This window comes from Channa argus, chromosome 21 (genome assembly GCF_033026475.1).
Source record: "Channa argus isolate prfri chromosome 21, Channa argus male v1.0, whole genome shotgun sequence".
In the NCBI taxonomy this organism is placed as follows: Eukaryota; Metazoa; Chordata; class Actinopteri; order Anabantiformes; family Channidae; genus Channa; species Channa argus.
In genome coordinates, this window is record NC_090217.1 from 9225003 (window position 1) to 9250577 (window position 25575).

The following is a 25575-nucleotide window of genomic DNA, read 5'->3' on the forward strand; positions in this document are numbered from 1 at the left end:
CTGAAACGGTATCATGCTGACAAAACAATTGTACAGTAGAGTGTAGCTCCGTTACTTTTGAGTTAAGGAGGTGGTTGTGGTCGTCATGCAGATTGACATGTATGTCTTCAAACTGACAGGACTGGTGCACATTTTATGCATGTGGAAGTTGTAACTATCCAATTTCTGTCTGTGGTTGACTTAGCCTTGTACCCTGAACCCGTTTGCACACAAAACGCATCATCTGCAGCAAAATCATGCTGAGCTCAGAATTATATTAATATTCAATATACAGTGATAAAGCCTACGTTTTAACTCATGTCAAGTTGATTATTATGGCGAAATGTTACTTTTGTTGAATAAATTCAATACTGAAAAGAGTGAAGACAAGAGAAAGACATCTTTTTAGGGTTTTCTAATTGTCATTAAGAACCCTGGGGTGGCTGATGAGAAAGAGGGTAATGTATTAAACAGGCTCTGCTCTGCTCCAGACACTTGCCGAAAATTGCTGATCTAAGTGTACAAGCACTATGCGAAAGCAACCAATTTGATCTTATTACATCTGTCAACAAAAACCAATTCATCAAAGCTACCTAACCTAATTATTAAGTGTAAGTAATGAATGTATTGCTATTATGTGTTAGTAATAAACTGTTCAAAATCAAATAGTTAGTAGTCAAATAGTAATGACTTAATTTTTATTTAATGCTCCACATCTTGTTGCACAGTTATCTTACATAAAAACAACATCTATTTGTAACTCTGACAGCAACACACAGTAAAACATAATATCTTGCAACCACTGTCACAGCACATCCTCTTTTAGAGTGGGACACAGCAGCTTACCTTGAGGTCCTCCTCCAGCTGCTGTTTTTCTCTAAGTTTCTGGAAATCGCCACGTGCCTTGGCTTTCTCCCTCTCTTTGGAAAACTCTCTGGGAAGAGGGGAGCAGGACAGCAGGATTGTGTGTGTGTGTGTGGGGGGGGGGGGGGGGGGGGGAGAGATCAAGACAGAAGACAGAAAAAAAGAATCTGAAGATCTAGACTGAATGTTTGGAAAAATGTACGTGGCAGGATTGTGATATTACAAACAAGTATACTTCAGAAGAGTAAACAGGGAAAATCTCTGCCAGGGAGAAAAGATGTTAGTGTGCAAAAAAGAAGCAGTAAAGAAAGCACATTGAGCATGAATTAGATATATATTAGATATGTTTTGAAGCAGCTAACAGTTTTAGTACAATTCAGGTCTGGTTTTTGTGTTGATAAGTATGGAAACTTTTGCGTGAACACACAATAAGCCTTTGTATAAATGAACAATTTGAAAGGAGCTGCAACAGCAAGCAATTAGATTGGAATAACTTACAAACAAGCTATTTGTACTGTACTATGGTTTATTGATTTGTGTGAATTTTTTTTAGCAATGTTTGACGGCTACAATTCATTTGTATGATTATAACAGAATTCTAATTATTGGGTCTGGTACACTCATGGGAACGGGGCCTGTGACACCCCTACTGACTGACTGACAGTGGATAAGTGAAGAAATGTCATTCACTTTGAGACAAAAAAACCCACCAAAAACAATTCAACTTCCTGGTTAGGTAGGGACGGCTGTTAATTTCCAATCGACTTAGTTTTTCCTTAAGTCTAAACTTATACTTGTGACAAAACACCACTGATGAAGGGACAAAACTAGCCTAAAAATTTGCGACTCTATTTTATCATTCACATTATACACTTGATCGGACAGCTACAATTAAAATTCTAAATGTTTTCCTGAAGACTTACTGTGACTTTACTGTTGTGCTGCAGACTAACAGAGCCCTTCCAGTCTGCCAGGAGTTCCCACTGTGTGTTCTGGGTCAACCCCAGTTGCAGGGTGCTTGGTACAACCCCAGAGGGAATCAAAGAGAGGGCACCCCTAATCAGCTATACCACCTGAGCTTGCTCCTGTCAAAATGGAGAAGTGGTTCTGCACTGAGGTTGCCCTGCATCACTGAACACCTCACCCTTTATCTGCCATCTCACTCTCACTTTGTCAGTATCCAGATGTACTGGCCATAAATTAAAATGAAGCTAACCAGGAGGCACAATGCAAAAGTGGTTAGATCTCTTCTAAAAGAATGTGCGACCTGCAACCCTTAATGGAAAAGGCAGTAATTTACAACCACTTATGTTGTACCAATCATATTGCATTTACTTATTTATAATGAGTTTGATGGTTGCTTTTTCAAGATCCCGGGGGTGGAAGAGGACACAATATCTGTCTCAGCCCTCTCTACCACGTCTGTCCTCGATCCAACCACAAATTAAAAAAAACTGTAACTATCTCTCAAGTTTCCCTGCCTGATCAGACACCTGTACTCAGTTTCCTCATCAGTTCTCCCACATTTTACACCTGTCAGTTCCACCTACTTACCTACCAGCCAGACTCTCCATGTACTATGGTATTTGTAAAGCCTTTGATGCATTCAGTTTAGTTGTCAGTTGCTTTTGCTCTTACTCCCATTTGTACATACTACCAGACTGCCAGTCTGCATCATTGTAAGATTTTTTAATTCTTTAATTTCTTAACTGCACCTGCCTGCAGGTGTGTCTGCATTAGAATCTCACTTTACTAAGCATTGAATCTCATGAGTTCAGGCCAATTTCAAACATAGACTTTAAAGAGATATTTTGGATGTGAGCTGGCTGGAGCTGGGAGGTTTGGGAACATTTGGGGTTAAAGTGTCCAATAAATTTTTGAAGGTCCATTAACAAATAAATTCAGGCACTGCCTTCCAGCCATAAATACACATTGGATTTACATAACAGCAAAGTCAGAGGAGTTCCCTGTTAATTGTCCAGCTCACACTGTTACATTTCTTTGGAAAATTACCCACATAGTTTCACTGTTCTTCAACAGGCTGTGTAATGAAGCTTTATAGATTTCAATGTGTCTTTTTCATTGATTTTAACAGGCAGCCTATAGATTAGAAAAGAATTAGAGCATGTGTGTGAGAGAGTGTAAAATTTAGAGCACACCTACAAACTGCAGTGACACACAAACACCACAACATAGATCAGTGACCATCAGACAAACTGTTATTTTCTCAATGGTCAACATTAGCAGGGGATCCAATCCTATTGATCTGTGTCAGTTTGTCTGTCTGAGCACCGAACTTTTAGATTTTTCCCACTACTGTCATCGGATATTCGTTTTAAATTTTCTTTCCCCTACTTTCTGTTTAGTTCATTTCTTCTATGAGTCTATGAGTCACCAATGAGTCTCTTATAAGCCAACCTATCTCTTTTCCTCTGATTTACATATTAGATCAAATCAAGACAAATGCAGTCACAGTCAATGTTTCAGTCTCGACATCCGTCACTCTCCTAAGTCCTCTTTAGCAATTAGTTATTATGCCAATTTTAGACTCAAAGGCACACACAGACATGCACATACACAAACACACACACTGGAGGAAGCCGTTGAGAAAAGGTCAGGCTGTGTATTATATTGATGGCATGATTAGTTAGAAGTCAGACAAAGAGTCAGATACCCAACCCCCCAAAGCTGTTTGGACCAGATACACCTGAATTATTTTTCCCACAATGCTGTTGTCACAATGAGTATCACAAGTCAGATTCATGTCAGTCAGTCAGAAGTGAGACACTTTTTACTTCCCTAAACCCGTTTGCTTCCAAACCTCATCATGGCATCAGACGATACACCAATGACAAACTTTTCACACATAATTTTCAATGTTTCACACATATTTGATATTATACTTAAGTGCAAAGGTAGTAATTTCATTTTTAAATTGATGCTGGAGGGTGGCCCACAACCCAAGGTTAAACAACCAAAGTACAGACAAACAATTGAGAAAAAAACTAGGATTTAAAGGTTTGATATTTTTACCCATAATCCATTAGTAAGTGTAAAATACTGAGGCAATAAATGAGATGTATGCAAACTTTATTTGTATGCTCCTATTTTCTTATGTGTTTTCATGTATTCCCGAAAGCTGAAACCCAAGTGCAATCTGTGAGGTGGTCTACAAATACAGTTTTATTCGGTGTGATATTAGGCTGCTGTCCACTGGGAGTTAGAATTTATAGTACAGCTAGCCTATGTTTCTCTTTATTTTAAATGCAGGGAGCTGTGTTTTATGCCATCCGCATTGTGCTGAGAGTTGGGCATTTTATTACAGTAATAGTCCTTTTCTGTAGATGTAGCACTACAGAACTGCATTTACAGAGGCAATATCGAAAAGGTCTCAGTGACAGAGAAGACCAGTCTATACTGCTGTAATGTCTTGAAGCCAGATACCGTAGTACAATCTTACTATAGTAAGTTACAAATGACAATAATAATAAATGTATAAACATTTCATGTATTTTATTGTATCCAGGGGTAAAGTACCAAACCTCTACATGTTCAGTACATTGTACTATGTATGGGAACCACGCATCACCAAGTAATCTGGGTTTACTGTACTTTTCCTTGTGCTACATTTGGTGACCTGGACCTGTTTTTCTACAAAATGCCCAAAATTTATCAGTAATGGACATTTCACTACACAATCCTGTACATAAGTTGTACAGTACATGTACAGTAAATTTACTTACAGAAACGGTAAGTAGGAAAAGAGTCCCACTGAGTAAAGAACTGAAAATAAGCTCTCCAAAAAACAACAGAAAAAAGTAGGAAAAGAAGTTTGTTTCAAGTGACCTTTGACCCTGCCCTTACCCGCTCAAAACCCCCAGAACCAAGTTTAGCACAAAGAAGGACCCGATGATGATTAAGGTGACAAAATAGACCCAAGGCCAACTGTAGCCTACTGCATCATTCACCTAGGAGAATAAGGATTGAAGGAGAGGAACCAAAGAGAGAAGGCAGAACAAATGGATAGAAATTAAAGATTGAGAACGAAGAAGCGAGTCAAGTTCAGATGGAATTCATTGAAAGAACAGGCATGAAAGTAAGAAAAGATCAATTAGGGAATTTTAGGAGGGAATGGAGAGAAGAAGGGAGGAAGGGAAGGAGTTAAAGCCTTAGTTAAAATTCCTAGTAGACCATGTGCTTCAGCAGCATTACTGCAGTGATATGGTGCATTCAGATAATTTGGTCAGTTGTGTTAAACTTGGATTTGAAAAATTACAAAGAGATTTACTGGATGCTTCAGACATATTATAAATTGGTCTTAGGAAACAATGATTATGGATCCACATAAAAACAAAACAACTCCTCTTATAATTTCTTGTGTGCAGAGGTTGTGCAGATGTGCATCTGTGAAAAGAGAAGGTAATTAGTTTAAAGTCAAATCAGCCGAAGGCTTTGTCACTGTGAAGGAATTTTAGTTAGATACTTTAAGAGACAGTGCAGCAAGACTCCCATGGATTGGACATCATTACTATCGTCACGACAAAAAATTCTTTCTCAATGTATTCATGCTGTCACAATATATTTATTTTAGGTATAAAAATCCCTCTTTTTCTGCATTTTAATAAATATTAATGGTCTGCGAGCATGCATTAAAAATTATTAAATAATTACTAATAATTACTATTATTGTAATTATGATTATTATGCTGTTGGCTACTACATAAGTCTAAAAATCTGGAACCAAATAACCATAACAATAATTCAGTGCAGCCTTACTTGCAATAATTTACATCTTTAATACCATATTTCCTCCAGACTCCAGCCTGTTCTCACAAGAACCTTTATTGCCTGTTTAGTTTTCCCTGTTGTGCATGATTTCTTTTAGCATTCCACCTCTATGACTGACCTGAGGGGTGAATTATTTATGCCCCAGTGTGTCCCCACAGGCTGGTTGGTGCTTGTACTCAACCTGCGTGACTTGGCAGAGCAGGGTAAAACAGCACCCAGCTTTCCTGCCGGAGCACCATTTATTGCGAGAAAACACACGCACACATGCGCGCGCACGCACACACACACACACACACACACACACACACACACAAACACACACACACAAACACAGGACTGTAAGCCAATGGTACATTCACAAACAATATAAGCAGATGCCAGCTATTTAATATATGAAACCAATGTGAATGGAAACCACCACACATGTGCAAATACAAAACTAATTTATAAATGTAGTTGGGTCTTTAGGGAAGAACAAGGTTTCTTAAAACCTGAACATGACAAAAACGGCTAATTTTCTAAACGAAAATGCATGTAATTAAAGACCATCAGGTCCGGCGTGTTCAATTGTCCATCACAGGCAGGTTGTGGCAGTATGTGGCCCCCTGGGGTCAGCTGCCATGAACATAAGAGACATGGAGTCTATCGCTGTTTTTTCTATGTTTGTGAGTGCATGTGTGTTTCACTCAGGTTGTGACAAAGGACTGATTGAATGGAACAGAAAGGAGAGAGAGCAGAAGTTTTTCTTCAGTTCAATGATCGTCTGACTAAAAAGGACTATGACTGTCTAGCTCTACTTTTATTGCTGAACCCCTTTTTACTGCTATTTGCACTTGACTGAAACAGGTTGTTCTGCATTTTGATGCTAATTGAAGACATTGGTCAGAAAAGGTTTTTGGCTCTGAATCCCCAATTGTTTTGTGTGGACATTTATACAGTGGCCAAGTTTTGTTTTATAACTTTTGCATCCATTCATTATTGTTTGTAGTAACTAAAACGATGAGGTGCTGTATCATACAGCAGTGGAACAATGAGGCTTAAAATGAATAGCTTTTTATGGTAATTCATAGATTTGCCTTAATTTTAAGATTTTTTTGGGTTCACTGGTTCTGGAAAAATCCACCTTATGTTGCAAATGAATCATGTTCTTTGAAGGGAGTCTTGTTACACGGTCATTTATTACATCATCAAGACATCAATACAGTCACATCGACATACACACACACATTCACACACATGAAAACAGCATAACATCTTACCCGCTCAACACCCCCAGAACGAGATTGAGAACGAAAAAAGAGCCGAAGATGACGAGAGAGACAAAATAGACCCATGGCAGCTCATAGCCCATAGCATCCTGCATCTGAGAGAAAGAAGAGAGAGAAGAGAGAAGGAAAGGAGGGAAAGAAGGGGATTAATAGAGATAGAGTTTACGGGGTAGAGGAGAAAGAGAGGATATGAAAGGCTGAAAGAAGAAAGGAGTGAGAACAATGTGGATGGAGGTCAAAATGTAGGAGACAATGGTTTGAGAAAAATCCCATACAAGATTGAAAAAGTGAATGAGAGGGGGCAGTAAAGGTCCAGAACGTAAAATGAGTATGAGAAAGAAGGAAAGAAAGTGGTGAAGAGAGAAAAGACAGAAGCAGTGCATGTAAAAAAGAGCTGCAGAAAGACCCGGTGAAGCAACAGTGGAAGTATTGTATGATTAAGTATATGTGTACACCCTTTTATCTGCCTGTTGAAGGGTAGGTCCTTGACACAACTAAGAATACTAAACAGCACTTAACTGCATTTGTATCTCACAAACCTTAGCTCTTATACAAGGTGTGTGTTTAAACACAATCTGTTATGAAACCCACTCTTGTGAAGATAGATGAATCTAATAGGAAATTTGTTTGACGTTACAATTGTTTTTTAAAAAAGAAAAATTAATAAAACTAAAAACATCTATGCGAAGTCCAATACAAATGTTGGGTATATGTTGGGGAATATCAGGATATTCAGTTGAGAAATTTTTCTATTCTTCTAGATACTGTATTGACCATTCTAATCTCATAATTGACATTAGAAATGCTGTTTTCCAGGGCTGATTTAAATAAGAGATAAAGTGGAAGATGTAATTTCAGCTGCTTATAATCCAACATTCAGTTATAAAATAAATTCAATCAATTGCCATTTAAAATACAATATCAGACAGTATCAGGAAAAAAATATGCAAAATTGCTTATTGTCTCTGTCTTGTTAAGTGTTAGCACTTATACATGGAGAATACAGGAAAAAGAGATGCAAAAAATGGATAGGATGGAGGAGGGCAAAATTGGGGTTAAATATTCTACAACAGTGCCAAATGTTGCATGTCGTTAATCTATCATTCGGAAAATATGTGACAGTAAAATCTCAGCAAATGTATGGGCACAATTTAAATAAACCATGCAAATCAAATATTTAAATACTTGATGTTGTCAAAATGTTTTTCAATATTCATTTCTAATGCCTGATAAATAGGCCCCATTCATTTTAAAGAGATCTTCCTACACTGTCGCTATTGAATTTTGGGATTGAACTGATTGTGATTTGTGTGATTCAGACTTTGTGTGTGTGTGTGTATATGAGAGGTCGCAGCAGACAGTATAATAGGAAAAGGGGTGTAGAGCTAGTAAGCTCTCTGCTCCATGTGTATACACAAACACAGACACGAACAACTCATGCATACACGCGCCGCACATGTGCTGTATGTGCAGTGGGATCCCAGACTTGCTGAAAAATTTTGTTACGGTAAAATTCCTACTGTATCTAAGTGCTCAATGGATTAAAGGTTTCCAGAAATACCCTAAATACAATGAGTGCTGCCCACAGGCAGCTTTTTACAGTGTATTCTGTATGTATTCTGCAGTTGCATCATCCTGCTGAATAGTGGTTTACTCTATGTCCTGAGTTGTATAGTGGCAAAATAACACAGGGCAGAGTAAAGCCAGTGCCTCTAAAAGATTAACTTTGGTCCTTTTCTTAAATTAATTGTATTTTTGACAATGCCAATACAGGCACCAGAACCAACACTGAATCTCCTCAACTCACATTTGATCAGTCATAGCTTTATATTTTCCTCTCAAAAGCACTCATGTGCCACTGATGTTAGATACTATATAGTGGATACACACAAATCAAGTGGTATAGCACTGACTCACACATATACAGTATTCACAAAAGGACACTATTGTGGTGTCCGGCTCACCCAGTATAGCACGTCTGTCCAGCCCTCCATGGTTATACACTGGAATACTGTTAACATGGCGAAGGCAAAGTTGTCGAAATTGGTGATACCGTCGTTTGGGCCCTCCCATCCCATTCTGCACTCCGTACCATTCTGTTTACAGTGTCGACCATAAGCTCCATCAGGTGCACACGGTGCTGGCTTTTCCTCTGCAATGGTACCTTTGACAACAAATGTGAAAGCAAGGGGAAAGGGTGTTTATGGTGTCTTTTATACCTTTCTTTTTTATACCTTTCTGAAGTGCAACAACTCTGTACAATTAGCATTGTTATGGCTATTTTTTTGTTATGGTTGATGGCACAAAATACTCTAAGTGCCATAAACCAAAGCCAAGTGTGGAGTACTCTACATGCACGGGTAGCAATAATAACTTAGCAATGAGTTTCGTCTGGGATTATTACACAATATTTTTTAACTTTGGTTGCGAAAATAAAACACTAGTTTTCACTTTTTGCTCTAAAATTGGCTATGCACCAAAATGAAAAGAAATAAGAAATAATCTTTATATATTTTAGTAAGTCTACATTTAAAAATAATTCATGAAAAAGGAAAAAAGTCTAAATCTAAATAAGCTTAAAAATGACACACTGAACTTAAATATAAATAGTACAGCATTCCAAAAATCGATACAAAAAGTTGCACTAATTATACAAAACAAGCTCTCCAAGGTGATGTATAGCATAACAGAGGGTATTCAACAAGCACTTACCCGGAGCAAACCTAATGCCTCTCATGGGACCTATACCATCGCTATAACAGCACTCAAGTCCATTTATACCTGGGGGCCTTTACTGAAAATTGTTACAATCATGTATGGTTGCTGCTGATTCAATTATTGCTGTTCATACTCAACATAAATGATACTTTTAATAATTAAAAGGAGGTGATCATTTAAATTGTTTAAGGTATGTGCTCTATATTATCTCTGCCTTGCTGGCTGGATTTTGATATCTTACTGCAGTCAGAGATTTATGCAGAGATTATTGATTCCTACATTATAAAATGGTAGAATCATGAGATTATGGCTACACTTCTCTCTCCATACCCTGAATTACAGCAAGTGTGTGTCTGGTTGTAAATGTAAACTTACTAAAGCATGCATCTAAACATAGGTATATACACGCTTCAAAATGTATCACTGAAGTGCAAAATGAAAATGTATGGTTGTAATCATGCATGTTTGAATCAGTTTCTGCATAGACTACATACTTTACTTTGTTTGTCTCTAGGTATGTCCATGTGTTAGTGTGCAGTTGGTTTGTGTGTACCTAAATGCTCATGAACACAGGTCTTGTGCATCTTGCCCATGAAGAGCTCCAAGCCGATGATGGCGTAGATGATGATGACGAAGAGGACCAGTAGGGCGATATGGAGCAGAGGGACCATGGCTTTGATTATGGAGTTCAACACTACCTGTAAACCTGCAGCGTAAACAAAGATGATTGTGCACAAATAGACTGAAAGTACTGAAACAGTCACTTATAACAACTTGACAGTGTCCGCACATAAACAGAGTATTGTATTTGTTCTCAAATGAGTGCCTTTACTGAGTTTTTAAGAATAGATAACATGTCAAAACAGAGCCTGTTCATATGCAATACAACTTTCCAGTTAATTTGCTGGATACTTGATGGACAGAGACTCAGAACGCAGCATTCTAATCATTAACAATACCTGTCATAGGAATATGTTGCTTCTCAACAACTTTAAAGAATGTTAAACTAAGAATGTTTTGTCCAAGACAGTCTTTGTGGAATAAACCCAACTCAGCGTGTATTAATACATGTAGTTTTAAAACGAAAACCTTCCATGTGTATTTTCTGTCTCACATTCAAGTAAACATTTTATCTTGATATTTTCATTTAATTTTGATTAAATGTTTCATATGCAGCTATACCTGTTAACTGATTTATGCAAAACTTCAGTGCCCATGATGCATATATTTTATACATAACTGAATAAGAAAAACACTTAAGATATGTTATTTGAACTATAGACATTGAGTCTAAATATCCATGTAAATGTAGATCATGCAGCTCAAATTATGGTTACATTTTAATTTTTAATCGTCTGTATCAAAACAATGACATAATAATTGGGCAAAGTACGTAAATGTGATGACTAAACTACAGTAGGCACATCAATAACTCAGGAATACTTTGACAACTGAATGCTTAATTAAATTACATAACACAGTACATATTACGCCTAACAGGAACAGGTTTATTACAAAGGTCATTAAAAGATAACTGTTTTGTAAAATATACAGTACAACAATGGCACTGGAAGCCTTTAAAATCACAAATCTGTCTGTCAGTATGCTCATCTGCTGGTAAACATGCCACTGATCAGTTGCCATGACACCAATTCAATACAGAGTTCAATGATGTTGGACAGGCTTCAGTCTAAACATTGTGCACCGCAGCACTCATGCTTTTAAAGCAAACAACAGAGTTTGGGATGTGTACTAGTGTGGTGTGCATTTGTTTAGTATTCATAGGAGCTGTCACTCTCTCACACATGTACAAACACACACGCACACACACACAGAGCTTCATGAACTCACACACCAATCCTACACGTTATCTGATCCTTTCCTGACTCCTTGCCTGTTGGATAATTGATTTCTGTAGTCACTAACACAGACAGGCTGACCGACAACTCCTCTACTGCTCGTACCGTCTCTGATGACAGGACAAGAAAACTCTCTGTGTGAGTATGTGTTTATGTGAGTGCATTGTACCTGCATGTGAGGCATCAAGCACCAATATCACCTCCAATCTGCTGTTCAAATCTCCTTCACCTTAGCCAATCAGTACTTACACCTGATACCCAAAGTATTGTTACTTCTCTCTTTACTGTCCGTTTTTCATTCATTCATTCATTCTTTCTTACTTTCTTTCTTTCAAAGCTCTCAGTACTTACTTGGTACTCCAGAGACCAGTCTGAGGGGTCTTAGTACTCTGAATGCCCTCAGAGCCTTGACATCAAAGCCTGCTGCTTTCCCTCCAATAGGAGTGGCCCCATCTCCTTTGGTGGCCTGCTCTAAAATTGCACTGAATAACCTGCAAGACAGAAGGTAATAACTTCAATAACTTCAATGTCATTTTCAGGTTGACATTGCATTTTCACATATTGAACAATATCTGAGAAAGAGAAAATAAAAAAAGAGATACCAAAAGAAACTGTTGTCATTAGGGCCTTATTTTCTATTGCCTTTGTTGCTTCTGAGAAAACTGTCATGATATTCATTATCCTCATCATAATCTACAAAATAGGCTAAAGGTTGTAAATTTATTCATCAAAGGAGACTAGTTTGAACCAATTTTTAAAAAGTAAATGAAATGGTAAAGACTTGCACAGTTTCACAATCAATTTGGTTTCTCAGAGAAAAGTCAATAGTACAAAATAAAAACATCTTAATTAGTTAACTGTCCACCACAACAATAGATGCATTCGATCTGTTCTCGCTATTTTTCACAGGTAAGGAAATGTTAAGATACTCAGCTCAACAGAATGCAGCATGATAAAAACTACCATGAATTGTAAAGGGTTACATATTGCTTTTAAAACTAGAGAGAAGACAGTATAAAATGTATTGCTGCTATAATATATTATTAAATTTCCTTTTTTCCCCCAGCATGATACAGGCCTTATTTTATTACCCATACTCACTTTTGCTCTTACTGTATATCTGAATGGGACCAAGTCTGGAACCAGATTCAAAATACATGTAAAAAGCCGTCCAGGAAAAGCTGAGCAGATCAACGCTCAGGTGTTCACATAATTTTGACCATATATTGTAGCGTATGTAGACAAAGTAACTAGAACTATACATTAACGCAACTCTAACGTTCAGTAAAACAAGTGAGCATATTTTAATGCCGTAGTGTTTTGTTGGCTATTATCCCCTATAAAAATTTTTAACATCGCAAATGTCTCACAAGTGTGAATGTATGTACGTCCAAGCTGAGCTTATCACGCTTCACTTCTCTCTCTGCCTCTCTACAATCCTTTAGAAATCACCATAGAATTCCATTTTCCAGCTACCATGGCTCAAAGGCCAGTCAGCAGCATGTTAGCCATGGAGAATTATCAATTAGCACAGATGAAATGGCCACTTGAAAAGACCTCTCAAAATATATTGCCCTCTCTCTCCCTCTTTAAGACACTCTTTTTTTCTCTACCTCCCTCCCAATTTGATTCACTGTTTCTCTCTCTCTGTGGGAAGAATGCTGAAACAGAGTTAAAAAACACATCACAGGATCCACAGCTTTGCACCACCAGCACTATGCCCAGCATGTTTTGCTTTAGTGGGATGTTAAATGATAATTATTGGCTTTAAGTGTAGCACCACATGAAGGCTTGTCGACATCCACAGCTAGACACAATACCAGCTGTATACATTCATGAAGCAATAGAGACAGTAAGAGTTCAGAAAACGCTTCAGAAAATATCATATTAATAGCCAATGGGACTTACTCTTTTGGCATAGGCCTGCAACTGATTATCTCTGCATCCATCAATCAGTATCAATTCACTAGTAGTATTGAAAATGCTTATAATAAATGTATTCAGTGTAAGGTGGATCTCTTTTTGTCTGACCAACAGAACAATGCAATAACATGTCAAATCTACATTGACATAAAACACACAAAGGCACCAGCAAGTATAAAACTGGACCCGAAAACAAAAGAAGTGGTCACACATGATCCGCAGGCCCACACACACTCTAGTTTTAAACAACAGTAGCTGCAGACATATGGAAAATTGTGAAATGGTGTTTTGTCAGATTGCATGGTAGCAAGAAAAAGGTTGGTTTGAATGAATGAGCAGAGACACTTGTCTCTTCAGTTGTCAACAGTGGAAGTGATCACCAACTGACACAAGCCTTTCCTTCTGCACTAGACATAGTGCAGAAGGTGTAGTGAAGGAGTAGTGTAGGAGACCTAAAACTGAGTCTAAATAAAATCCATATGTAGGAAATGGTCTCATTCTACATGCTGCAAAACTGCAGCAACTTAATAGTAATGCTAGTGTCTTTAAACAAACAAGTAATATTACCTAATTATGGAGAGGGCATTGTTTAGGTCTGGGTTTATAGAGGTACTATCCAAAAAACCAGCAAGCACCAAACTGTCCACCCCAGTGTAGCAGCTTGTATCTGACCTTCTGACCTGATCAAAACAGTATCTTTAGACATTAGCTTAGTGTGATGCAGAATATTGTAAACATTACACAGTGTTTCAAAATAAAAAAAAAATAAAAAAAAGATTCAATAGAGACAATAGAGAGAAAGGAGAAAATACAGAGAAAGGAAGACAGACAGAGCAAGAGAGAGAGGCAGTCAGAGAGGGTAGATAACAGCATAAGAGTGGTAAAGGTTGTGTTTATGCCCGGGGAACTGGCACCATGATACCAGCCGATGGGGTGTGTGTCTATGGGGTTCAGCCAACCATGTTCAGTTAGTGATGGCTAATGTGAGTGAACACTTGAAAGGCAATGAACAAGACTCTGAGTGTTATTCATGTGTGTGTATATGTGTGTGTGTTGGCGCATTCCCAAAGCCTGCCTTCAGGCTTAAGGGTGTTATCTTGCTACGCCATCCTTTAGCACACACACACACACACACACACACACACACACACACACACACACACACACACACACGCACACACACACACACACGGTCAATTAAGACAATTTTTATGGCATTAATGTAACTGTCAGGTCCACTGGCTATTGTGCCATTACCCCCCACTCGAATCTGTACACAAAGCACAGCTGGTAGGCCAGGCATGTGCACACATGTACACAACACAGGCACAGAGGGTTTAACAGATGGGCTGTGTTGCTGAGTTGCAGATACACTAAAAAACACTAAGCAGAGATAGCAGAGCTTTGCTATCAGCAGCTAACAAGCTAATCAGTTTAGGCTACACCCATACACTGTTGGGTAAACTTTACTGTGTTTTAATATAGAATCTCATTGAAGAATGCTTGTTTCATGACAATGCTGTGTTTTACTGTAGTCTTAAAATTACTAAACTATCACAAAAATGGCAACAGCTTTCACTAACAGAGCTTACTGTAAGTAAAAAAAATCATATCCTTCTCTTTGCTACAGAAATCAAAGGTGTTCACAGAAAACATGATCTTAATTTTAAAAGACTCATTTAAAATTTAGAGAACCTCTGGCATTAATCAGAGGGTGCCTTGGCTGTAGTTTCATTTGTTGACAGTAATTATACTGAGGTACTATGATTATTTTGCCAATGATGAAAGAATTTGTCAGGTAGCGCTTTTGGAAAGAGATAGTGAGTTACAGGTATTCAGGACTTGTTGCCTTTGCCATCCTTCAATCAAACTATACAGATCCACTTAAGAGTAACGATTAAAAACATTTCACAGCTTTTATTTTCACTTACCCTACGACAACAATGATGAAGTCAAGCAGATTCCAGCCGTTCCTCAGGTAGGCGTTGGGGTGGAAGAGCAGGCCGTAGGCTATTACCTTTAGGAATGCCTCCACTGTGAAAATGATGAGAAACAGATACTCCACACGCTCCTATGGAGACACACAAACAAGATAGGGTTGTTTATTTGTAGAAAGAACTCAGAAAGACTTAGTATGACACAGAATGTGTATTAGAGAAAGATAAAAATAAAACAGATGAGAGGGAAGATATTGTTGCAAGGACTTTTGGGGAAAAGTCTACTAGTAGTACACTACATGTAAGTGGAATAGTAAGCTGTCCCTGGTTTGAATCTACCTGCCAGCTGCGGCCTTTCTATGTACAGTTGGCACATTCTCCCCGTTCTTACATGGGGTTCTTTCAGGTACTTGGTCTCCTGGAGTCTACAGGTGAATTACTTTAAATCGCCTGTATCGCCCCTGGATGTGAACATGAATGGTTGCCTGTCTGTGTATGTAGGTTCTGAGATAGACTGGCAACCTCTCCAGAGTAAACCCTTCCCCAATGACAACTGGAACAGGCTCCTGCCCCCTGTGACCCAAACAAGGATAAGCAGTTACAGATAATGGATCGATGGATGGATGGTTCGTTTAGATCAAGCAACTGCCCATAAACAGTGACTAAGATTTGGATACATTCACTCACACTCACTGTGTGTGTGTGTGTGTGTGTATGTTTGATTTGTTTTGTGTGTGTATTTGTATAAGTTGTAACTATGTACACACACAAAGCATTTTGATTTTTTAATCAAAGCTGTTCTCTTCCTGTCCCAAGAGGTTACTGTCTCAAGAGAGGAATGTATGCACACAAATGCAGATACACGCATGCAACCCTTATACTACACAGTTCCTCAGAGACTGTTGTGATTGGGATGACCCTGCCTAAGGGGGTCCTGGGAAATGTCCTGAAATGGTTTAGAAAGAGACAGACGATTATAATACTTAGTCACCACTGTACATGTACATTTCCACACAACTCACCAAAAAACTAATTTCTAATTTTTCTTAAGTCTTTATCTGAAATCAGATCAAGGATATGGGGCAAAACCTTTGAGCTCCAGTGAAAACAAGCTGAAGCTCTGTCCATCCATCCATCCATCCATCTATGTAATTCAATCCTTGCTGTGCCTCTTGTTCCCAGTGTCCTCCCATGGACACACACACGCAGAGGGCCAGAGGTTTGGAACAAAAGGCCAACCAGGCTTCTGCAAGCTTTAGCTTTATCCCGAGGAAAAATCTGTTAAACCTGGATGTGAAAAAACTTTTATGTGTCCAATTAGCTGATAGAACAGTTTGCATTCACTTTCTGAGCAAACTACAAAGCCAGAAAACAAGCTAGGTTGGATTATTACCATTGTTTACCAAACATAAACACTTCACCCATTAGTTGGCTAAGTGTGAATAACCTTGGCATTATTGTTGCCTGAGCTAGACGGAGCTAGCTCACCTCACTGTTAAGACTGATAAGTCTGAAGTAAGACAAGCTACACAAACTACTATTAGCACACTTGCACAGCACATTGACATGCACATACCCTAAAAAACAGTTCTATTTGTGCAACCAGGGTTCTGACATTTCATGTCATTTTTAAGTAGGGACAGACCAGTGATTATTTAAGATGTATTTGCAGACCACAATAAAACCACTACTGTCTGCATGCAATGCATCAGAAATGACTCATGCATCACAACGGAATCCAGATTACAACTGCTAGATACTGATAAAAGACTCATGATTTGATTTTTGTTTTAATGATGTGATTATCATACAAACTGTGATTTGGAAGTGTTTTCCCACACTTAAAAATGTTCAAGATGCTTGACAGTGGAGGTAATGACATGAATTATAATACAGAGAATTTGCAAAGTTTGAGACACAGACAACTTGAAAGGCAAGATGATTTTTAGGCCAGGGATCCTGAATCTGAATGGGCTACTCTGAAAGCTGTCTTAAACTTGTTTTTTTTCCTCTGTTTCTCTAACCTCCTCTCATTTCCATTCAAGCCTGTCCAGTTTTCTTTATTTGCACAAAGGTCTGCAGCTTAGAGATAAAGATCAAGATTTTAAACACCTGTCTTCCTATTTTATCTGTGCGTGTGTTCAGTTTCAGAAGCACACACATACACCTCCTCTCAAATGCACAATGCTCTCCATCACTTTCTCTCCAAAACACACAGATACACACACACACACACAGGCTGTGTATCTGCCAGTGACAGGCAGACAGTACGGCGCTCTGAAGACTAAAACAGAGAAAAACATCTGCTAGGAACAGCTCAGCCTGAACACCCCCACCACCCCTAGCACAACACACACACACACATAAACACACACAGAAACACTTTTCTGTCTCCTTTCCTTCCGTTCATATGGACCCATAAAGGGCAAAATCCATGAGGGTCCTGAATAATCAGGTTAGTGACAGAAAAAAATGACAGAGGAATGATCAGACTGGGATACAGGGGGGGTGGGTTAAAGACAGAAAAAGAGAAAAACTAAAGAAATAGAATGAGAGACCAAAAGAAGTAGATAGAGATTAACTCCAGGTGGGTATATGGTAGCAATCATTCATTTATCTGTAATAGGTCAACCAAACCGCCTATGCATTAAGTAGGCAATCTGATTAAAGTATCGACATTCAACCATACCACGAACAATGTTTCTGTTCGCCATGCATGTGTGCGTGCTGCAAGACAGGATAAGCTGTTTATTAAAGATCCCACAGACACAACACAGTGTGTGTGTGTATATGCATGTATCCATCCTTCTTTCAGGCAGTTTTCAATATATCCAAAAGAACAGAAAAAACACTTTCACCAGAGCTCATCTATATGAAAACACAAAACAGCAGACGCACTTTTAACATTCTTATCACGTGTTGCAACATTAAAATCTTGAAACAAGTCCAGAGGTACACAGATTTATAGTAAAAAACAATGGACAGCACCGCAAATCTAGTGTAACAGAATTATTTAACACCTAACAGCAAACATACCCAACTCATGCATTTAATCTTTACATCTTGTAATGCTGCAAGTCTGAACTCCTGTCAGTCAGGGAAAACAGCAGGTAACACTACACATTCTGACTTTCTTTTTGACAGTCAGATATACAGCGCACTATGCAATTACACACTTCTGACAAATGATTTATTCAGGAGTAGCAACCACAGTGAAAGTACAAGATTTGGGGATTTTGGATGTGTGCACTTTACTAGTAACATCTTATTACGAGGCTACTGATAGACGTTTAAGGACAAGAACATTTAAAAAGTACTGTAACTGAGACAAAATACATTTATTACAGGTTTTGAACTTTACAAAACCATTTTTTCTGGAGTCAAACAGGACAAAAAACACAAGCAGTCAGACAGTGGTAAGGATTTTGGTAACAAAAACTAATTTGATGACAAGAACAAAAGTGTTATTGCTACTAAATAAAAAAATAACTTTCCATAAGAAGGCTTTCAGCTTTTAGTGTGACAGCTTGCCAACTTTGTTGAACTTTGTTAAACTGATGTCACAGTTGTTTTGATACCAGCAATTACTTAGGTGAATACTGTGTTGTTATAATCAATATCCACAACTACCACACACTGTATAAGACAACTTCTATTTGACACTCATTTATATTAAACATGACATAACAACTTTCCATTTCTTTTTCCATCTCTTTTTGTATTATTCCATCCCTCATTTCTATGTCTTAACCTCTTCTCTCTTTCTTTCTTCCCTTTCTTTCTCTCTCTCTCTGTGGGTGCCAACTATAAGTTACCATAGAGACCAAGATGGGTTCTGATGTTACCATAGAAACTGTGGACTGCAACAGCGGACTCTCTCGTTCTCTCTCTCTCTCTCTTTCTTTCTCTCACACACACACACACACACACACACACACACACACACACACAGATCAGCATTGTACCCAGAATAACCATAGAACATAGTCCTAATTACTACTCTTCAGTCAGGAACTATAGTGTTCCTACGGTGTGTCTATGTTAATGTGTATTCAGTTTTCTTTGTGTTAGCATGTACAACAGTGTGTGCTTGTGTATGTGTGTGAAAACTGAAATGCTTATATGCTTGACCTGCTCTAGCCGCCCATGTCATAGACTTACTTACCACCTGCCATCAGTGATAGTTCTAAATGTTTCTAATATCAAAGTTTAGCGTGGGGGCTGCACTGTGGTGGTGTGGTTAGTGCTCCTCACAGCTGACGCATAAAGACAGATAACCGTTAATGCTCCTATTCAAACTTACAGGCAATTTAGGGTCACTCATTAACTTAACTTTCATATCTTTAGATTGTGACAGGAAAACTATGAAAACACCATACAGAAAAGCCACAGCTGGCTAGCAGGTTTGTTAGTGATAACCACCCCTCTACTGTGCTGCTACAGACCCCCCCCCCCAAAAAAAAATAAAACCAGAGCTGCAACACTCAGGCAAAAAGCTGGTAATAACGTGTTACTGTAAAACCCATAATAGTGAAACCTTTTAGATCCATATTTCAGTACTAAAGACAATGTTCTGATAGAGTGAAGAGTTCATCACAGCTACAGTCAAAAGTACATGTACTTTTTTACTTTAGTTTCACTCCATTACATTTAAGAACAAGTATCCATACCTTTTACTCTCCTACACCTTTTCTACATTTGTAATTAAAGTAGCATTACACGTTACGATCATATTACTTTACACATTTCATAATATATCCCTTTTCTGTTTATTTATAAAAATAAAAGACTGGCAAGACAGGAATCGCTTCACTAAACCAGGCAATGACAGGCATAGTTTAAGTTTCTCCTTCTATGGTCTTATTTAAAAGACTTATTTAACATATCAGCAGTGGTCAAAGTAAGCCGGTATCTCTCCTTCTCTCTGTAAAGCAGTGCAAAGCAAGTTCTTGGTGTTAGTACACAGTGACAGAGTGGTCCCCACTGATTTATCCATCAATATGATTGATTGACTGAGGTATTTATTTGTTTTCATCTTCTTCTGCAGGCAGGCAGCCACATGCACTATTGTGAAGTGGGCTTACGCGCAACCATCCACCGTGTTTACTTGGATTAAAGCAGGTGCAAATTAAAAAAATTACGCTACAAGATACCCACATACTATACCTTCCCACTGATGTTTTCTCCTTGTTAAGGGATTTCTGTGGCTCTTTAATTTTGTGCATCCTGACCTTATTTCTTGAAATTGCAGTGCTGTTAAAGTAGTTAGGCGTTAACATCGTATGTGATGTTACAATAAAATTAGTTTAGAAATATAACTGAAAAACCATCAGATCATATAGTAACCCCCCCCCTTTACTTTTAACACTTTTAGTAAAATAAAAATCATGTACTTACTTTACCTTGTACTTAGGAGACATGTCAGTAGATACATTTACTGTAGTACATCATTGCTTGTTTATTTGTACTTTTACTTAAGTCTGTGATTACTTCAATGCTGGCTACAGTACGCATAAAAACAGGGAACTTTTAGTCAAAAAACTCTGCCTTGCGCTAATGACATACAGTTACTAGAAATTTGTAGTTACTAAGGAGAGAAGAGGAAAGGATAGAGGCAGATGCCGAGGTTAATATTCCAAATGTGGGTGAGAAAAAACTAACAAGGAACACTTTATTTAAATACAATGAACTACTGAGGTTTTATTGAGAAAGCAATGTTGAACAATGATAGCGCTTTGGCAAACTGTCAATCTTCTTTGTCAGTTGCCCTGTGCTTTGTTAGTAGGAAATAGAAAAATGTTTTCTTCTCACCTGCTCACTCTTGTGTATCAAAGTATCTCAGCATAAATAAACAGAGCAGATTCTGTGTTTCGTTTCACACAGCATCACTCAATATCTTTACTACGTAATGAAGAAAGTCACAATGACCAAAGCTTCTATCAAAAGTGTAATGTAGTTTTAAAAATCACTCAGTTCATTAAACTTACAGTTGTTGCAGTTTTACTGGAGAGCTTCTAGGTGTAAATGTGTGCCACAGAACATACGGTATATAGTACATAACAAGACACTGCGGAAATAAAGCATGGATGCCTTGCAAATAAAATAGATACAAGGAGGAAGAAGAAACAGTTTGAGCCATAGTGTGTACTGAGTGAGCCAGAATTATTTAATTATAACATCCTAAACCATTATGTCTTTAAACACTCAAATACATAAAATATTCTGAAAACCTTAAAGCCATCTTCAACAACAAATAAATTCTCATGGATTTCCCCTTTGGGCATTTCTTGACTTTGAACTGTACTGCTATTAATATGCCAGCAGCACACATTGAAAACAAGTGTAATTACCAGACCTAAGCTCCAATCTACTGTATGTGCCTGTGAACTAAAGTATATTTGATTATGTGTGTTATGTGTGTGTGTGTGCATGAGATAAAGAAAGACAAATCCAGATCACATTATGTTCATCACCACCCTTTGAGCCTTGGAAGAAACCAGATCACTCTAAACAACTGATGAGAAGCCATGTGCATACACACAACCACACACACAGTCACTGTTGCCCCATCAAACCCATGTTGTAATGCCAGCTTTGAAAACGGGAATCGATTACTCTTAATCTATCTTTAGAATATGATACTTCAGATTAAATCTAACCAATATTTTTTTATTTATTTCCTGCATTATTGTTGACACTGCCTTATTATATCAATTTCTTTTTTTCTTGTGTTTGTCTTGTGTTTCCTCAAGCATTATGAATATGAAGTTCAGAAAGTTTCCTGTTTCCAGGCAACAGGTTCCCAGATGAACAGAAAAAGAGAGAGCGAGAGAAAGTTAATACTAGGACTGCACAATACATATAGTTTCAGCACCATAATTATGATTTGCATATTCACATCGTAGGACATATAAATTGAGGCAAGTTAACGATCTATATGTAATTATTTCCAAAACAAAAAGGATGGCAACCAAAAACAGTAACTTTTATCTTTTTTTTTATTTTGTGGTGAGTTAACAAATATATTAAATTACTTTATTTCCACCTCAAAAATCACAAAAGCGTAGCCACATTGCTCAGTTACATCAGTTACACAGCGAGTGTTGTGCATGGATGCAATAAAATAGCTCTTTTCAATAAATGCGCACAATTTTTGGCTGAACAGTCAATTGAACACATCCATTTGGAACTAAAGAAAGTGAACATGACTGTCCTTAACACCACACATAGCAAACATGAGTGGCAAATACATTGTTTACTCAATGTATGTCCCTACACTCTGTAGTCAGCCACTGGCTCTCCCACGTCATAGTACCTTAATGAGGCTACAAACATAACCCCAATCATTCTAGAATGATCAATTCTTCATCTAGTAAAAAGGCCTTTACATTTTGAAATGCAATATACTGTAAATCACAGAAAAAATTATATCTCAATGTGAGTTTTTTTCTGAAATTGTGCAGTCCTAGTTGTTACTGAATTAATCAATTGGGAGAGAGAAGGGCAGCTGACAAACATGCAAACATTATGGAAAACAATAGATCCCGAGACTCAGGAGTAGGCAGAGGTGATTGGATGGGTTCAGATTAAGCTAAGTGTCCATAGCCCTGGTCGTTCTTTCTTTCATCCTAGATGTTTCCCACAACATTGGTGCTAGTCAAACCCCCTTTTTAGCTGAACAGCCATTGGCCCATCAGTGAAACAAACCACTCTGATTGGATTAAAAAATAACCAACCATAGGGTCGGATGTTCACGCCCCGCTCTTCCTTATCACATGTGGTGTGACCACTGTCACATGTCGAAGTGCCCATTCCTATTCTGGAGTGCATTATAAGAACAGCGGGTTCTAATGATTTGGCCCCCTCATTCATTTTAAACAGGGCAGCCAAACATTAGAACCACTTTTTCGTATAATGCATTCCAGTAATAAAACCTTAATCACTTTTACAGACATCTTCGTCAACTGTTGCACTTTGTTGCAGAAATGTATCTGGGGAAACAGACATTAACAAGGATACCATTAGGCTTTTATCTGTCTAAATTTATAATTAGATCATCACTTTCTACATCTGCTTTTATAAGGAGGAAGGCTGGCAATTGCTCCGGATACATCCAGTCCATTACACCCCTAACTAACATACAAACAGAGCCAGTCTTACATCTACAGACCCAAGTCAGACTGAAATGTTTTTGGACTGGAAGAGGACACTCATACTGAAGGTAAAACAAACAATTAAAATTGTCTGCAAACACAAACTGAGGTGTAGAGACAGGAGACACTGTTTAGAGAAGGATGGTAAAATAGCGTGAATAGGGAAAAGAAACCGAGAAATATAGACAGGAGAGTAAGAGAGAAAGAGTAATTGGTCTAAAAATATAAGAACTCAGGAACATAAATCATCTCATATAGACAGCCAGTGTGTTTGCCAGTGAGTGTGTGCTTAAACTTGTGAATGTGTGTGTACTCTAGTTGGTGTCTGAGGGGACAGTAACTGGTACCCTTGAGAGAGGTGAAGGAGGGAAAGAAAGCAGGAGACAGCAAGAAAAACAGTAAGCTACTGCATTTATAAAGTGAAGAAGTAAAATGAAAAAGCCATGGCCAAAGAGTGGAGAAATATATCATGACATATCCATCCATCCCAGCCATAAACACTTTCTCTTTGTTCACTCTCAAATGTAAAAATGCTACCTCTCTAGTTCTACATACTGGGGTGTGTTTGTGTGTGTGTATGTTTGCTGACTTATCACGACTTTACCTCACTAGAGAGATACTGTATGATCACCCCACCTCCACCCCCCTTTACACACAGGTGCAGGCACGCACACACACACACACATACAGATCCGTGTGTACCCAGATACAAACTGAGGTCCAAATGAAGAAAAAGTGAAGTGACACACAAACATACAGATTCACTGTAGTGCATCATGATCAGAGTAGCTTGTCGCTAAACTGACAGGATAAGATAGATAACTATACTCTGTAACTCGCTGCATGACTCATGGTATAGAACGCGTGTGTGTGTGTGTGTGTGTGTGTGTGTGTGTGTGTGTGTGTGTGTGTGTGTGTGTGTGAGTGCATGTGGGCATTAGTGTTTAATATGCTTCTCGGGTCTATATTGTTGTTGACAAAGAAGACAGCAAATACCAGATGGTATAAAATGGCCAGAAAATGTGTCACAATTTAAAGTAGCATATTTTCAATATTTATTCATCAGTTGTACCTAATATGTCTTAATCTCACTTTTTCTCACTATTCTACTTACTCACTATTCTACTTACAAGATGAAACAGCTGGCTAAGTGAATGCACCACATTACCTGTGTAAACAGCTTTAAAATAATTTATAATTTAATAATTTATCAATCATTTCTGGTGTATAGACAAATAATTGGCAACATAACAGGCAAAGTAAGATAAATAAAATAACTGCCGCCCTAAAAAGGTCTAAAAGTGTTGATGATTGTACATTTTATTGTTATCAGCAGAAATCGGCATGTTGACGGGGTGTGTTTGTGTGTCCATTAAGATATTAAAGCTATTAAATCTATTAAAAACAGATTTCTCGATTCCAAAACATGTGAATCACATATTTTAACAGTTGTCACTCAAATGCTATGAATCACCACAAGTTCTTCAGTGAAATTATGATGGATGCCTTAAGTTTGGGCAATATTTTTGTTAAAACAAATATGTAATTTATATGTTTTGAATTGAAGAAAGAGTTGAACAACTGTGTCAAACTACTGTGAATGTGGTTTGTTTTAGTATTTGTATGGCCAATGTTATTATGACTGAAATTATTGTATAAAAATATAGATGATAGTGACAGAGAAGTGAACTCAAGAAAATAGAGTAAGGAAGCATATTTGTCACCTTTAAGTTAGTGAGGGGATGGTAGATGGTAATCTGTAAATGCTTGGCAGTTATGGATATTGTGCCAGTATTAGAAATCTTATGGGCGCACTTGATTCTGTAAAGGGCAAATGTGGAGAAAATGAATAAGTGGATATTATTGCAGTATCATTATAGCATATTATTGTCATTATCGATATAACTGATCCCCTATTTTACTATATCACCGGGGAATTTATGGATTCTGCTTTTTATCTCTCTTGTCGTCATCACATCCCCCCTGCAAAATACACAGTCAGATAAGTAAAGCTCTGCTGGTTAGCACATTCTTTCATTCGCTGGCCTTCCCTCCCCTATCACTCTCAGGCTTCCTACTCCTTTTC

At 37.9% G+C, this 25575-nt stretch overlaps 1 protein-coding gene across 27 annotated transcripts in view; it reads right to left on the reverse strand.

The window, feature by feature from the left end:
• The window catches only part of cacna1c (calcium channel, voltage-dependent, L type, alpha 1C subunit), a 177056-nt gene that overhangs the window by 55825 nt on the left and 95656 nt on the right, over positions 1-25575 (reverse strand). For 24 of the 27 annotated variants that reach the window (XM_067490609.1, XM_067490617.1, XM_067490620.1 and 21 more), the window contains 6 exons: positions 15331-15470; positions 11828-11967; positions 10171-10323; positions 8864-9063; positions 6891-6994; positions 826-913 (listed from right to left, as the gene is read on the reverse strand). In XM_067490609.1, the coding sequence (XP_067346710.1) occupies positions 826-913; positions 6891-6994; positions 8864-9063; positions 10171-10323; positions 11828-11967; positions 15331-15470 (825 nt within the window). Of the gene's footprint in view, positions 1-825; positions 914-4707; positions 4812-6890; positions 6995-8863; positions 9064-10170; positions 10324-11827; positions 11968-15330; positions 15471-25575 lie in introns of all 27 variants that reach the window. The other 3 variants (XM_067490618.1, XM_067490606.1, XM_067490599.1) reach the window with 1 other exon arrangement.